We start from the raw sequence: 16,690 nt of genomic DNA, 5'->3' as shown, positions 1-16,690 counted from the left end.
CAGATGGCCGAACTTCTCACCCTATCTCTAAGGGAGAGGCCAGCCGCCCTTCGGAGGAAGCTCATTTCCACCGCTTGTATCCACAATCTCGTTCTTATGGTCACTACCCACACTCAATTCAATTCAATTCAATTTTATTTATATAGCACCAAATCACAACAAAAGTCGCCTCAAGGCGCTTCATAGATACAGAGAAAAACCCAACAATCATATGACCCCCTATGAGCAAGCACTTTGGCGACAGTGGGAAGGAAAAACTTTACAGGAAGAAACCTCCAGCAGAACCAGGCTCAGGGAGGGGCGGAGCCATCTGCTGTGATTGGTTGGGGTGAGAGAAGGAAGACAGGAAAAAGACATGCTGTGGAAGAGAGACAGAGGTTAATAACAGATATGATTCAATGCAGAGAGGTCTGTTAACACATAGTGAGTGAGAAAGTGACTGGAAAGGAAAAACTCAATGCATCATGGGAATCCCCCGGCAGCCTACGTCTATTGCAGCATAACTAAGGGAGGATTCAGGGTCACCTGGTCCAGCCCTAACTATATGCTTTAGCAAAAAGGAAAGTTTGAAGCCTAATCTTGAAAGTAGAGATAGTGTCTGTCTCCTGAATCCAAACTGGAAGCTGGTTCCACAGAAGAGGGGCCTGAAAACTGAAGGCTCTGCCTCCCATTCTACTTTTAAATACTCTAGGAACAACAAGTAGGCCTGCAGAGCGAGAGCGAAGTGCTCTAATAGGGTGATATGGTACTACAAGGTCATTAAGATAAGATGGGGCCTGATTATTTAAGACCTTGTATGTGAGGAGCAGGATTTTGAATTCTGGATTTAACAGGAAGCCAAAACAGGAGAAATCTGCTCTCTTTCTAGTCCCTGTCAGGACTCTTGCTGCAGCATTTTGGATTAGCTGAAGGCTTTTCAGGGAGTTTTTAGGACTTCCTGATAATAATGAATCACAGTCGTCAAGCCTGGAAGTAATAAATGCATGAACTACTTTTTCAGCGTCACTCTGAGACAGGATATTTCTAACTTTAGAGATGTTGCACAAATGGAAGAAAGCAGTCTTACATATTTGTTTAATATGTGCAGAGAAGGACATGTCCTGGTCAAAAATGACTTCTACTTCTATGATTTCTAAGATTTTCAGGGCCGAGTACAATAACCTCAGTTTGATCTGAATTAAGAAGCAGAAAGTTAGCGGCCATCCAGGTCTTTATGTCTTTAAGACATTCCTGCAGTTTGACTAATTGGTGTGTGTTATCTGGCTTCATGGACAGATAGAGCTGGGTGTCATCTGCATAGCAGTGTACAGGGAGTGCAGAATTATTAGGCAAGTTGTATTTTTGAGGAATAATTTTATTATTGAACAACAACCATGTTCTCAATGAACCCAAAAAACTCATTAATATCAAAGCTGAATGTTTTTGGAAGTAGTTTTTAGTTTGTTTTTAGTTTTAGCTATTTTAGGGGGATATCTGTGTGTGCAGGTGACTATTACTGTGCATAATTATTAGGCAACTTAACAAAAAACAAATATATACCCATTTCAATTATTTATTTTTACCAGTGACACCAATATAACATCTCCACATTCACAAATATACATTTCTGACATTCAAAAACAAAACAAAAACAAACCAGCGACCAATATAGCCACCTTTCTTTGCAAGGACACTCAAAAGCCTGCCATCCATGGATTCTGTCAGTGTTTTGATCTGTTCACCATCAACATTGCGTGCAGCAGCAACCACAGCCTCCCAGACACTGTTCAGAGAGGTGTACTGTTTTCCCTCCTTGTAAATCTCACATTTGATGATGGACCACAGGTTCTCAATGGGGTTCAGATCAGGTGAACAAGGTGGCCATGTCATTAGTTTTTCTTCTTTTATAGCCTTTCTTGCAGCCACGCTGTGGAGTACTTGGACGCGTGTGATGGAGCATTGTCCTGCATGAAAATCATGTTTTTCTTGAAGGATGCAGACTTCTTCCTGTACCACTGCTTGAAGAAGGTGTCTTCCAGAAACTGGCAGTAGGACTGGGAGTTGAGCTTGACTCCATCCTCAACCCGAAAAGGCCCCACAAGCTCATCTTTGATGATACCAGCCCAAACCAGTACTCCACCTCCACCTTGCTGGCGTCTGAGTCGGACTGGAGCTCTCTGCCCTTTACCAATCCAGCCACGGGCCCATCCATCTGGCCCATCAAGACTCACTCTCATTTCATCAGTCCATAAAACCTTAGAAAAACCAGTCTTGAGATATTTCTTGGCCCAGTCTTGACGTTTCAGCTTGTGTGTCTTGTTCAGTGGTGGTCGTCTTTCAGCCTTTCTTACCTTGGCCATGTCTCTGAGTATTGCACACCTTGTGCTTTTGGGCACTCCAGTGATGTTGCAGCTCTGAAATATGGCCAAACTGGTGGCAAGTGGCATCTTGGCAGCTGCACGCTTGACTTTTCTCAGTTCATGGGCAGTTATTTTGCGCCTTGGTTTTTTCCACACGCTTCTTGCGACCCTGTTGACTATTTTGAATGAAACGCTTGATTGTTCGATGATCACGCTTCAGAAGCTTTGCAATTTTGAGACTGCTGCATCCCTCTGCAAGATATCTCACTATTTTAGACTTTTCTGAGCCTGTCAAGTCCTTCTTTTGACCCATTTTGCCAAAGGAAAGGACGTTGCCTAATAATTATGCACACCTGATATAGGGTGTTGATGTCATTAGACCACACCCCTTCTCATTACAGAGATGCACATCACCTAATATGCTTAATTGGTAGTAGGCTTTCGAGCCTATACAGCTTGGAGTAAGACAACATGCATGAAGAGGATGATGTGGACAAAATACTCATTTGCCTAATAATGCTGCACTCCCTGTATTTTCACCTGTAAAGCAGGAGTGGGTTAGGCAGAGGTTTACCCTGGTGCAGGTGAGCTGCAGCGGTCAGTGGAAGAATCCGCGAGTTTCTCTGTGAGTTTCCCATTACGTCGTTGTGCACGAGCTTGTTTAGGGTTTTTTTTCGGTGTAAAAAGAAGTTTTCTTCCCAACGGATGCTAATGTTTTTGTCACTTTTATGGAATCAAACTTAAAGTAAGGTCAGTACTTCCACGCTTTAAACGCTGCATGCTCATACAAATAAATTCTTTACAAATCCTACCATGTGAATTCATGGATTTTTTTTTTTTTTTTCACATTCTGTCTCTCACAGTTGAAGTGTACCTCTGGTGCAAATTACTGACCTCTGTCATCATTTTAAGTGGGGGAACTTGCACAATCGGTGGCTGACTAAATACTTTTTTGCCCCACTGTATCTTGTTTGGTTTTTATTTAAAAAAAGAATTTGTTCCAGTGTGCAATGACCGAGTCTGCTTGTTTTCTTGGAGATAATTTCTCCTGCCTTAGAGAAAATCCTCTCACATGGAACAGAAGAGGCTGGAGAGCACAGAAACTGCAACGCAGTTGGGTAGAGATGCAGGAGTACGGTCTTCCTGGGTCCCACAGACTATCAGCTAAAGAGAATAAACAAATTAAATTGCTGCACATTTAGTAGAATAACATTTTAAGATTATATTAAAAATAAAATATATTTTTATTCAATTTTCATTCAATTAAATTGAAAGAGTCAATTGGAAGTCTTTCTAAAGTTATTTAATGATTTTTATATTACGAAAAGCAGTGTTTTGACATTTTAAGTTTTTAATGTTTTCAGATAAAATAAACACACACAAAACAAAAGCAAATGAAAAGAACAGAATCCTAACAAACCCACACGATTGACCAAAATCAACTCAACATACTCACACACACAACAGAACTAGACATCACATGACTGTGGCCAAATGAATCAAGCCTCGACACAGTGCTTCTGAAGCAAAGGGGTATGTCTATCAAAGACTATTACTTCAGTTTTATTTTCATTCGATGCGAGAAAGTTTTGTGATAACCAAACTTTAACATCATGAAGACAGTTAAACAAAGGTTGCAGTGGGTCAGAGACATCCAAGTTCAGGGGGAAGTAAACTTGGATGCCATCAGCATAGCAGTGGAAAGAGATGTTAATATTTTTTGAAAGTAGAGTCCAAAGGCAGCATATACAGGAAGAACAAAGTAGGACCAAGAACAGGCCCCTGGGGCACACCACAGTAGATATGGGCAGAAGAGGAAAAGTATTGTCTCATAGCAACGGAGAAAGTCCTCTCTGAGAGATCTGATTTAAACTAAGATAGGACTATGCCTTTGAGACCAACAGCATGTTCTAGCCTCGATAATAAAATGTGGTGATCAACCGTATCGAAAGCAGAGGTCAAATCAACTCGAACTAAAACCACAGAGCAGCCTGAGTGGACGGTTAAAAGTAAATCAATGTTAGAACTCAGGAACACAGAAGTGCATGTAGCAACAGCTAATTACTATACATGAGATGAATTAGTTTTACTAGTCAGAAGCATATTTAATGTTGGTGTAATGACCTGTAGTTTAATGATGACATTGCTGAGACTGATGATCACTAATCAGTTTCTGTGGCTGTGATCTACAGCAGGTGTAAAACATGCACAACAACAAATCAGTGCTACTTTAAAGATTCTCTTATCTAAATGACAGAAAGAGAAGAACATCTGATGTTTCATTTCATAAAATGCTGCAGGCTGATGAGCTGCTGAGCTCTTCTCCCAAAATGTTTTTCATTAACTCATTTAGTTGATCTTTTTGTTTTTCCTGGAGGTCTTCTATGTACTCCTCATTAGTTTGATTCTTCATTTGTCTTTCATGTTTTTGCATTAAATTCTTGATCTTGTTCAAGTTTTCAGTCTTTTTGGTCACACGTCTCACTAAGTCATACATTTCCTTCTTATGTTCTTCCCTCTGTTTTGCTAATTCATCCATGTGTTTCTTCTGGGCTTGGTTGAACTCTTCAGCTTTCTTTCTGGCTTCCTCTTCATGTTTCTTCTTTAGATCATCCAGAGTTTTCTTATGAATTTCCTCCAATCCTTTTATTTCCTCTTCTCTTCTTCTTTGATCGTCTTCTTTATTGATTTTTTCACATTCCAGCTTTTCGTTATAATCTTCCTGTAGTTTTTCCATTTTTTCTTTCTCTTCCTCTCGTCTTTTGTCTTCGTCTTGTTGTTGTTTGTCCCACCATTCTTTCTGTTCTTTCTCCCACTCCTCTTGTTTTCTTCTCATCTCTTCTCTGGCTTCTTCCAGTTTTCTGTCCACATTTTCTTTTGCCTCTTTTTCTGACTGAATTTGTTTGTCCAGCTTTTCAAGTTCTTTTTCAAACTCTTGTCGACGTCTTTCTTCTTCAGCTTCCTTTTCCCTTTTCTCCTTTTCCCTGATTTCCTGTTCCTGCTTTCTCTTCTCTTCTTCTTCTCTAATTTTATTTCTCATTTTTTCGAGTTCTTTTTCTCTCTGTATTCTCTCCTTTTCTCTTTCTTCATCCATTCTTTTCTCCATGGCCTCCATTTCTTCTTTTATATCTTCTTTCCATTTCTTCCTTTTCTTTCTGCATCTCTTCTTCCTTCTCCTTTAAAATCTTCTGCATCTCCTTCCTTATCGCAGTTTCAGCCTCTTGCAGCATCTTGTTGGTGAAGCAGCGCCTTCCATTGTTCTTCATCGTGGTGTCAATCTTTGCTATCAGATCACTGACTTGTTTTTTATTTTGTTTGTCATTGTTATTGAACACATGGTATCTTCCTCCACAGTCAGAGATCAGCTTCTTAAAGGAAGGATCACAGTTGTTTTTGATGTAGTCCTCTGAGGACAATCTGCTACGCTCCAGTTCATCACCTCTGGTTAAAAGAACGATGGTGAACTTTTCAGAATTCTTCCCAAAGAATTGCTTGATGAGTTTCAGTGTCTCCTTCTCTTCTGCTGTGAATCTGCCAATATGAATCACCAACAGGAAGACATGCGGTCCTGGAGCCAAAAGACTGACACATTTCACCAGCTCTTCTAGAACCTCCTCATTGGACAAACTTGTGTCAAACAGACCAGGAGTGTCGACCACAAGAACGGGACGACCGTCCACCTCACCGTGTACTTTCCTACAACATTGGGTGACTGATATTTGACTTGATTCAGCTTTAAACTCATCTCTTCCTAAAATGGTGTTTCCTGTAGAGCTCTTTCCACAGCCGGTCTTCCCAATCAGCACAATCCTGAGACAGTCTGAGTCCTGTTCTCCAACTTCACCACCTAAAACATGAAAACAGTTGCATTTAACTTAGAGTTAGATCAGGACTCAGTGGGTCATTGGAAAAATATAAAATCTAAATTACTTACCAGTGACAAGTTTTAAGACTTTCTCCATTTGTGCGTGTAAAAATGTTGCAGTTGTATAACAGCACAGTTGTCCTGTAGGCTGACTAATTTTGTCCACAATCTCAAACATCTCTGGGATCTGCTGTTTTTTCTTGATGTTGAGAACAACTGATCTTCCTCCACAGCTCTCACAGAGCTCCTGGATGTCCTTGTCTTCCTTTAGAAAGCTTAAAACAGTTGGATCTGTCGGATCTGACTTGACAGTGAACAGAATCATGGTGAAGTCATTGACTCGAGAGCCGAATGCATCCTGGATGGTCTCTAACTCTCCCTTGTCTTCATTAGTGATGGCAGCTGCAGGTAGGACCAGGATGAAGGCATGGACACCCTCAGGATCACAGAGGGAGATACACCTGAGTGATTCCTCCATCACTGCCTCCTGAGGTTTTCCATACAAGGCAGGCAGCTCCACCAGGGAAACCCAACGTCCACACACCTCTCCCTGATGTTTAACACACTCTGATGAGTTGGAGGCTGAATGAAGCTCAGTCTGACCTAAAATGGCCTTGGCTGCTGACGTCTTCCCTGCTCCTCTCCTCCCACACAGAACCAGGTTCAGATTGGACTTCAGATTGGGTTTAGCTTCTTTTAATGTTAGATATTTTCCCCAGTTTTTACTCACTATCTCATTCATTTCTTCCATCAACTCTGAGGAATCTGAGAAGGAGTCTTTCCTGTCAAAGTTAATGAACTGCTGCCTTTGTTTGGATTCTTCAATGAGTTTATCCACTGAGTTATTCCCTTCCTCATTATGCGTTCGGATGACGATGGAGTGATTAAAAGCATCTTGACCAAACAAGCTCAGGACCAAATTCAGAGTCTGTCTGTTCTCCTCAGTGAAATCAGAAGGTTTGACCAACAGCAGCAGAACGTTTGGTCCAGGAGGACAGAGACTCACACAGCTCTTCATCACTTTAAACAGCTCATTCACAGGCAGACTGAAGATGTTGGGAGTCTTTACAACTGTGGGAGGTTTCCTGTTCCTCTCTCCAGAGGCAGCACCAGATTGCTTTCCTCCAAAACCTTTAGACTCTTTTTTCCCAACGAGGAGCTTTTCCAGGGCTGATTTCTTGTCATTACTTTTTCCAAACAGCATTATCCTGAGTTCACGTGCTGCAATTAGAAAAAAGTTATTTTACATCAAAAATTATGAAACACATATTTACGTCACATTCCATTACATAGTTTGCAATTGTTAATCATATCACTTGAGAAATAATCACTTATAACTTTGTCTTAAAACAGGTTGCTTAGTGATAGCGCTGGCAGTTTCACTTTCAAATATGGTTTCTTGATGACGGGCCGGGCTAAGTTTGAACAGCCATGTCAGCTCTCTATTAAGGAGGATAAGCTTCTGGGCAGGTTTTAAAGGCACTGGCCTGATATTGTTGGACAGAGGTGGCAAAGGTGCAAACTTTCTTTACTTAAGTAGAAGAAATTAAGAAACTTCTTTACTCAAGTAAAAGTCCAAAAGTACAGGCTCTGAAATGGACTCAGTGTAAGAAAGTAAAAAGTAACTTGTTGAAGAACATTTCTATGAACAATTTCCAGACAAAGGTAACTGAACCTTGTGCTAAACTAATATAACAATGAAATAATGTTAGTGCATAAATCTAAATTCTAATGAATGTACTCAGTTTGAATCTGTTATCTCGGACACCTGCATTGAATGATAGCTTTAAAAAAATAACTATTTTCTGTTGCCTGTTGTAAATGGTAACAGTGAAATGAGTACAGTCAAGGGTTATAGTGGGCGGGTGGGAAACCCTAAGAGGGAAAAATATCACAACTCACAAAAATCTTTAATATGAGCTTCAGTAGATTTTCTTGACTGATGTCTATCCTCTACACTGATACTAAACTGTTTATACTGTCTTTACACTAGACAGTATAGAGTTGGGACAAAGTTGGAATTTAGTTAATGAATCATCAGCTTAAACGCAAATTATGAGCACATCAGCCACTGTGCACCAGTCCAACACAATTCTAAGCTAACCTGTTTACACTGGCAGTACCTCTGGATTGGCAGCCCGGGCTGGTGGCTCCCATCTTTAAGAAGGGGGACCAGCGGGTGTGCTCCAAGTATAGGGGGCACACACACCTTACCCCGGGAAAGTGTATGCCAGGGTGCTGGAAAGGAGAGTCCTTTCATTAGTCTGACCTTGAATACAGGGAGGAACAATGTGGTTTTTGTCCTGGTCTTGGAACACTGGACCAGCTCTTTACCCTCTAGAGGACACTTCAAGGTGCATGGGAGTTTGCAAAACCAGTCTAGATGTGTTTTGTGAACATGGAGTATGGGGAGTCTGCTCCAGATCGGTCCACAGTTCTGGAGCTGCTACAGCGAAAGCACGATCTCCTCTAAGTTTACGCCCAGTCCTGGGTACATTCAGGTGCAGCTGATCAGCTGACCTGACAGAGTGGATAGGTGTGTAAAGCTGTAGCAGCCCAGAGAGATAAGATCGTGCTAGGCCATGGAGAGCTTTAAAAGGAAATAAAAGAATTTTAAAATGAATCCTAAAATGAATGGGCAGCCAGTGAAGTGAAGCTAAAACAGGGGAAATGTGCTGAAACGTTCGAGTGCCAGTTAAAAGATGAGCTGCAGCATTTTGCACCCTCTGTAGATGGGTAGTATATGATGCGCTGACCCCAATATAAAGTGCATTACAGTAATCCAACTTAGCGCTAACAAAGGCGTGGATCACTGTCTCAAAGTGCTGCTGTGAAAGAATTGGCTTTATTTTAGTTAGCTGAGTTAATCTGACTGTCAAGCTTCAGATCACAGTCCACTTTCACCCCCAGGTTTGTGACAGCTCATTTAACATATTGGGCCAAGGTATCTAAATACACATCGGGGTGTCAGTGGGGCTACCAAAAAACATCACCTCTGTCTTTTTATCATTGAATTTTAAAAAGTTAACAGACATCCAAGCCTTAATGTCATCGAGACACTGAAGTAATGGCTTTGTGGCGTATGTGCCTTTTTCCTTTAGAGGGACATAGATCTGACAGTCATCAGCATAAAAGGGAAAAGGATGGCCGCTGTGTTTGCTTCGGACTACTCCTCACCCCCTACCCAACCCCGTGGCTTGTCACGTGCTCCGTAATGTTGTGCTGTGGACATTTATGTGTAATGTCTGTGTTGTGTGTGTATAGTGGGGCAACCTGCATGTGGCGAATAAAGCCTTGATTGATTGATTGATTGATTGAAATGCAATGTTTTCTCAGTATAGTACCAAGAGGAAGCAGTATAAAGATAAGAGGAGGGGGCCTAGAACTGAGCCCTGTGGGACACCACACAAGAGAGGAGCAGAGGACGACACATGGTCACAGAGACTGACACAGGAACGTTCGCCCCGCCAAGTAGGACCTGAACCACTCCAGTGCTGTGCCCCTAATGCCCACCCAAAACCTTTAAAAGGGCTGATTCAGAGCTATGAAAGGGTTTAAAACCAGACTGGAAAACCTCTAAAACATTTTGCTTTTCCAGGAAGGTCATTAATTGGCTGTGAACCATCTTTTCAAGAATTTTGGAAAGAAAATGTAATTTGGAGATAGGCCTGTAATTTACAAGAACTGTAGGATCAAGAGCAGGGTTTTTAATCAGGGGTTTGACTACTGCATGTTGAAAATCTTTAGGGACTACACCTGACATCAAACTGGTTTACCAGCTCAAGAACCAAAGGCCCAACTGTAGGTAGCATCTCTTTTAAGAGTCGAGGAGGGACAGCATCATTTGCCCTGCAGGCTTAAAACAACCAACGGTCTTCTTTAAAGTGACTGAGAGGTCACGAGCACAAGGAAACATGTGAGCCCTGGTGGAGGAGACCTCAATAAAAAGGGGAAAAAATTTCACAGGCTGCAGACGAGGGCTCGATGCATTCAGTATGTGGTGCACCAAGAACAGAGTTAATGGTTTTAAATAAAACAAGCGGGTTGTGACAGTTTGACAGAATAATGTCAGATAAGTGTTTTCTGACAGCTCGGGTTGTGCTGTTCAGCCAGGACTTAGATTTAGTTTTAGGCAGTCTGGTTTTTAATGGAGCCACAGTGTCCAAAGCAGTCCGACAAGTGGAATAAAACCATGAGCTCAGGTTCTCAGTCTGTGTGCATGAACACTCCAGGATTTTAAAGTTTTAGTTTTAACTAAACTGTTGAAAACTGCTCAGCAGAGGAGGAGTTAAACATGCGACAGTGCTGAGCAGCAGTGCGATGTTTGACCCAACATCTGCGGGGAATTAAAACAGCAGCAATATTTAACATATTGTATTCTTAAATAGTCTAGTCTGTTTCTGTTACTGTACTGGAGCAACTGTAACCCACATAATTACCTTAGGGATTAATAAAGTATGCTGATTCTGCTGATTCTGCTTAAGAAAGAAAGAAAGTGTACTTTATTGGTCCCCGTGGGGAAATTCCTCTCTGCATTTAACCCATTCACTCAGTGAAGCAGTGGGCAGCCATTGGGCGCCCGGGGAGCAGTGTGTAGGGATTGTACCTTGCTCAGGGGTACCTCAGGGTAGCTGTTCAGGGGAATCGAACCCCCGAACTTCCGATCATGGAATCATGGACCACTCTACCTACTGAGCTAATATATTTTTTAATATAGTTTGTGTGTTTCTGTACTGTGTCCTGTTTTTTTTGCTGCTGTTAGAACCAAATTCTGCCCTGTGGGACCATTAAAGGATTATTCTATTCTATTCTATTGCCAGTCTCCTTTATGAAACTAGCCTCTGATGGGATCCAGATATTTGGGACACATTTCAATTCTTGCAACCTGATTCCAACTGTGTGATTTTTGGGCCGAGGCATCGTGGTCAAACTGTTGATACTGATGCTTAGTGAATAATAATAATGGATTGGATTTATATAGCGCTTTTCAAGGCACCCAAAGCGCTTTACAATACCACTATTCATTCACTCTCACATTCACACACTGGTGGAGGCAAGCTACAGTTGTAGCCACAGCTGCCCTGGGGCAGACTGACAGAAGCGAGGCTGCCATATCGCGCCATCGGCCCCTCTGGCCAACACCAGTAGGCAAGTAGGGTAAAGTGTCTTGCCCAAGGACACTAGGTCAACAATCCTGATTTCCAAGCATTAAACCTTTGGTAAGTACAGATAGTGTTACACTGGATTATCTTGTAAGTTGTTATTGTTGGCAGAACTGTGAGCATGTTGGATATGTTTATCAGCCAACGTTGCTCCTAAAACCAGCAGCACAGTGTGATCATGGCAGTTGGATCCTGCTCCACCCTGCTGCTGCACCTGTTTGTTGCTTACTTTCACTTCCAATACCTGAACAGATGTTACAGTTACTCTCTAAATCTACTCTCTGTGGACGGTGTGAGTGCAAAATCCTCACTGCTGATCAATAACATGTGAGTGGACTCACCAGCTGTTTTGGTTGCCATGATGTCGATTTTCTGAAAAGACCAGGGGATGAACTGGAAGGAAAAAAAAAGTATTTTAGGTTCTTTGAATCACACGACATGTGATGGTAGGTGGACAAAGGGGCTGTAAGCATGAATGGTTCGAATGGAACGGCAGAAAAAAAAGAGTGTAACACAAGTTACATTTAGACATGGTAAATAGTATTTGTATAGCGCTTTACTTAGTCCCTGAGGACCCCAAAGTGCTTTATGCTACATTCAGTCATTCACACACAGATGATGGCAGCTACATTGTAGCCACAGCTGCCCTGGGGCCACTGGTGCCACCGGGCCCTCTGACCACCACCAGTAGACAACGGGTGAAGCGTCTTGCCCAAGGACACAACGACCGAGACTGTCTGTTCGAGCCCCGGCTTGAACCGACAACCTTCCGATTACAAGACGAACTGCCAACTCTTGAGCCCACGGTCGCCCACATCATGAGTAATGGCTGAAAGAGGGATCATATCTTTCACCATTAATAAGTGAAATTGAAGTCTTTTTAAAGGCCAAGACTGATCAACCAGATTGAAGAATCAGGGGACCTCAGTCTGAACACATGTAAAGTGTTTTATACACATGGATGATTTATTTCACGTTCTCAACCTCAGAGGTCATTTATGCTTTCAGGAAGCCTACTGTGCACAAGAAGATATTACTTGAATGAGTTTTAATTAAAGAATATTATGATGGATCCATTTGATCCACTCATGTGTGCTGCATTCAAGTGCATAATTGGACTAAGATTAGATCCAAACAGTCGGACAGAAACGACCAACTATAGAGCACATCACCTGGATCATAATCACATTCACATCTTACTACAAGGATTAATTTAGAAAATGCTTCTGAGAACGATGATTAGATGAGATCACGAGAGTCTAAAAACTCCAGTAAGTGAAACACGATCTGAGTGTGGGCGGTACATCTGCAACAAAGAGAATACCAGGACCTGTTCCAGCCTGCTGGGTACAGGTGAGCAGCTGTAAATAAGGTGTGTGTGTGTGTGTGTGTGAGGGGGGAGTTGTAGCAGTTTAAAAGAGATTAAAAGTTTCATATAGATAAAATATTAAAATATTCCTCTTCACTCAACTGTCTCACCCTCCAGTTTATATGCAATCTTTCTGTCTACTCAGAGGAAATTATTGATGTCATCATATGTTATATAACAAATAACCTAAGTTTCATGTTTCTGCTCATTCTGTGCAGTAATTTGATAAAAGCACAAAACAAATATTAGGAATTATAGTTCTGCATCATATCACACAGGTTCACTCTCTGCAGCCATAAAGAAAAGATGTAAATGAGGAAAAATCAAAAGTATATTAAAGGCAGTAACGATCAAAGTGAAACTACCATTAACAAAGAGAATCACGACGCACCTCACAGCACAAACACAGCTAACAAAGGTGCAGCAGACCTGCAGAGAATCCAAAGCATGAAAAAACATTTAGTGATGAGTTTCACTGTTCAGAAAAAAACAGCAGATAAATTTGTGCTTTACCTGTTTGTCGTCCTCCGAGTTCACAGGTGAGACATGGCGCCTGCTTCTTTGTTTGGTTTCACCTCTGACGACGGTATGAAGGCGGGCTTAACGCTGCCCACCCAATCAGAAGTTAGAAACACTGCTCATGTTTTCTCTGAGCCTTCTTTTCTTCACTTTTGATTGGGTGGGAACACCCACCCACCCATACTCTGTGTGCTGGTGTTTGGGTGGGGTGAGTCTACTTGACACAAATTTATGCTTTATATTTGTATATTTGTACAGATTTGTGTCGACGTTCAGAGGCTGGATCCATGCAGAACAGATGACAAAACATCTGCATCGGTGCGCCTTCATGTTTGTCGTCTGGTTGCACCGATGTTCTGTACGACATCCTGATGTGTTGTCGGTCTGATGTTCGTTGTTTAAAGTTTAAAAGAATACATTTGCCCTCTGTCACTTTAATGCAGCGTGCATTGTGGTTGTGTGAGAAGCCGAGAGCATGAAATTTAATAACTCCACAGACTACAGCTAATCTGTCAGAAAGCAAAGGAATGCAGGGCCTGTTCCAGCCTGCTGTGTTAGGAACGACGGTTACAAATAAAAGTGTGAGACAAAGATCGTCACAACAAAAATGTGAGTGTGCGTGCCTGTTACTGTTGCTCCTGCTTTTTCTCTTCAGCTTAACCTTTTCTCAAGATGACTCTCAATTTTGATGAACAAATTGGAGTCTATTAGACACCACAAGTGTGATTTGTAAATACTGAACATAATTTTTGAACAGAAGGGTGACTGACTGAACACTAGAGCGTAGGTGAAGAATCAGATTCCATGGTTATTGCTTTGGAATCAGGGTTATGACGTATCATGTGTATCAGTGGGGGCTGTTAGTTTTGGTTCAAAGACTTTACTGTCATTACTCAACACGTTCTCACTCCCAAAATGTAACAATTTATACTAGGTGACAAATCTTCAGTATGTTACGCTTTCGGCCACCCAACACGTCTGCTTTTTTCTGTTTCTGTTTCTTATATTTTGGTGGTTTTCTAGATTATGATTTATGTTCTGATTCTTGACTTGTGCTGGTTTGATTTTGTATTACGGGTTATATTTTCTGTCAAATCTGTCTTTGTAAATTGTTTCCTGTTTTATTTTGATAGTTCCAGTCCTATGTCAGTGTATTCAGTTTTACTTCCCCGTCTCGTTAGCCCTAATTTCTCCGAGCTGTGTCTCCCTCCTGTTTTCCATTCCGTGATTACTCAACGGTGTATTTAATCCCTGTGTTTGCCTTTGTAGTGTTGTGTCCTCTGTATGCTGTTTGTTTGGCATGGTCTAGTGGGCCTGTCTTCAAGCTTCTCTGTTCGGCATTGAGTTTTGTTTTTGTGAGTTTATCTATGAGAAGTGTTTTTCCAGCAATAAAAGCTGCGCCTTAAGTTTAACCCTCCTGGTTTTGAGTCTTGCTCTTGGGTCCACCTTTGTGGCCTGCCTGCCACACAGCCCATCATGACAACATCCCTATATTACGAGTTTGGAAAAATGAGGCGCTGTCAGTTTGTGTTCGCTGTCTCTGCGGTACAGTATCACTTCCTGTTCCTGTTCCAAGTGGTGTTTCCGAGTAGCTTATCTGCTTAGCAATTTAATTGAAAACTGTTAAATACATTCTTTTTTTCATAGTATAATCTTCACGTGCTTCATCCAAAACACACTTTCTGTGTACTCACTACCGAACTTATAGCCAAAGTATTCACTCACTGTGTTTTTACTGTTTCGCTAGCTTAGCTTAGCTCGTAGCCGACTTGTTAGCACCATGGCCTCTTCACCTGTCCCTCCTGCACTTTCTTGCTCATTGTGTCAGATGTTTAGTTACTCCTCTGCCTCCTTTAGCAGTAATGATATCTGTAACAAATGTAGCATATTTGCAGCTCTGGAGGCCAGGATTACTGAATTGGAGACTCTGCTTCGCACCCTTCATTCACCCGTACCTAGCCAGGCCCCTGTAGCTGGTGCAGCCGAAGATAGCGTAGGCCCCGCTAGCTGTTCCCCGGCAGACCCCAAGCAGCTGGGGAAAGAGGGCGGCTGGGTGACGTTGAGGAGGAAGCATAGTCTTAAACAGAAGCCCCAGGTACACCACCAACCCGTTCATGTGTCTAACCGGTGATTCTGTTCTCAGACATGTGAAGCTAGAGACACCGGCAACCATAGTCAATTGTCTTCCTGGGGCCAGAGCAGGCGACATTGAGGGAAATTTAAAACTGCTGGCTAAGGGTAAACGTAAATTCAGTAAATCATAATTCACATCGGCAGTAATGACACCCGGTTACGCCAATCGGAGGTCACTAAAATCAATATTGAATTGTTGTGTAACTTTGCCAAAACAATGTGGGACTTTGTAGTTTTCTCTGGTCCCCTCCCCAATCAGACCAGGAGTGACATGTTTAGCCGCATATTCTCCTTAAATTGCTGGCTGTCTGAGTGGTGTCCCAGAAACGATGTGGGCTTCATAGATAATTGGCAAACCTTCTGGAGGAAACATACTTAGAAAACAGGAAATACTTTTTAGCAATAGGTAACTTCACATCTGAGCAGAAGAGTATTACATGTGGAGTTCCCCAAGGTTCTATCTTGGGACCTCTTCTGTTTAACATTTACATGCTCCCACTGGCACAGACTATAAAGAACAACCAAATAAACTATCACAGCTATGCAGATGACACACAAATATATATCACAATGTCACCAGGAGACCAAGGCCCTGTACAGGCTCTTGGTAAATGCATTGAGGAAATTAATGACTGGTTGTGCCACAATTTTCTCCAGCTAAACAAAAACAAAACTGAAGTAATAGTCTTTGGTGCCAAAGAAAAACTGATTACTGTAACAGCATCTTTACAGGTCTACCCAAAAAATCAGTCAGACAACTACAGCTCATTCAGACCTCTGCTGCTCGAGTCCTCACTAAGACCAAAAAAGTGGACCACGTCAGTCCAGCTCTGAGGTCTTTACACTGGCTGCCTGTCCATCAGAGGATGGACTCTAACGTTCTGATGCTGGTTTATAAAGCTCTGAATGGTTTAGGACCAAAATACATCAGTGGCCTCCTGACCCAGTATGAACCTTCCAGATCCCTCAGGTCATCTGGATCCGGTTTTTTTTTTTTATCACTTCCCAGAGTCAGAACCAGACACGGAGAAGCTGCATTCAGCTTTTATGCTCCTTATATGTGGAACAAAGTCCCAGAAAACCTCAGATCAGCTGAAACACTCAGTTTATTTAAGTCCGTTTTGAAGACTCACCTGTTCTCAGCTGCTTTCGAGGAAAACACGAAATCCACACTTTTAAGCTTAAATTTTAAAACTTACATTTTAATTGCTGATTTTATCTACTGTTTTTTAAAATAAATTTTAAATCATGCTTTCTATTCGTTTTTGTTTTTAATGTCTCTGTAAAGCACTTTGAACCACCT

The 16,690-nt window shown here is 41.9% G+C and overlaps 1 protein-coding gene across 1 annotated transcript; it reads right to left on the bottom strand.

The window, feature by feature from the left end:
* Nucleotides 1–5,418: 5,418 nt before the first annotated feature.
* On the bottom strand, nt 5,419–13,258 carry LOC120722450 (GTPase IMAP family member 8-like). The gene is made up of 6 exons (XM_040013464.1): nt 13,249–13,258; nt 13,127–13,164; nt 11,708–11,759; nt 8,328–8,442; nt 6,274–7,425; nt 5,419–6,186 (listed from the first exon to the last, which is right to left on the bottom strand). Exons 4-6 carry the CDS (start codon nt 8,359–8,361, stop codon nt 5,426–5,428), a joined length of 1,947 nt encoding a protein of 648 aa, XP_039869398.1. The 5' UTR covers nt 8,362–8,442; nt 11,708–11,759; nt 13,127–13,164; nt 13,249–13,258; the 3' UTR covers nt 5,419–5,425.
* Nucleotides 13,259–16,690: the final 3,432 nt, after the last annotated feature.

This window comes from Simochromis diagramma, unplaced genomic scaffold (assembly GCF_900408965.1).
Source record: "Simochromis diagramma unplaced genomic scaffold, fSimDia1.1 OVJJ01000778.1, whole genome shotgun sequence".
Taxonomy (NCBI): Eukaryota; Metazoa; Chordata; class Actinopteri; order Cichliformes; family Cichlidae; genus Simochromis; species Simochromis diagramma.
Note: the sequence above shows the minus strand (reverse complement) of the source record. Positions and strands in the feature narration are given on the sequence as shown.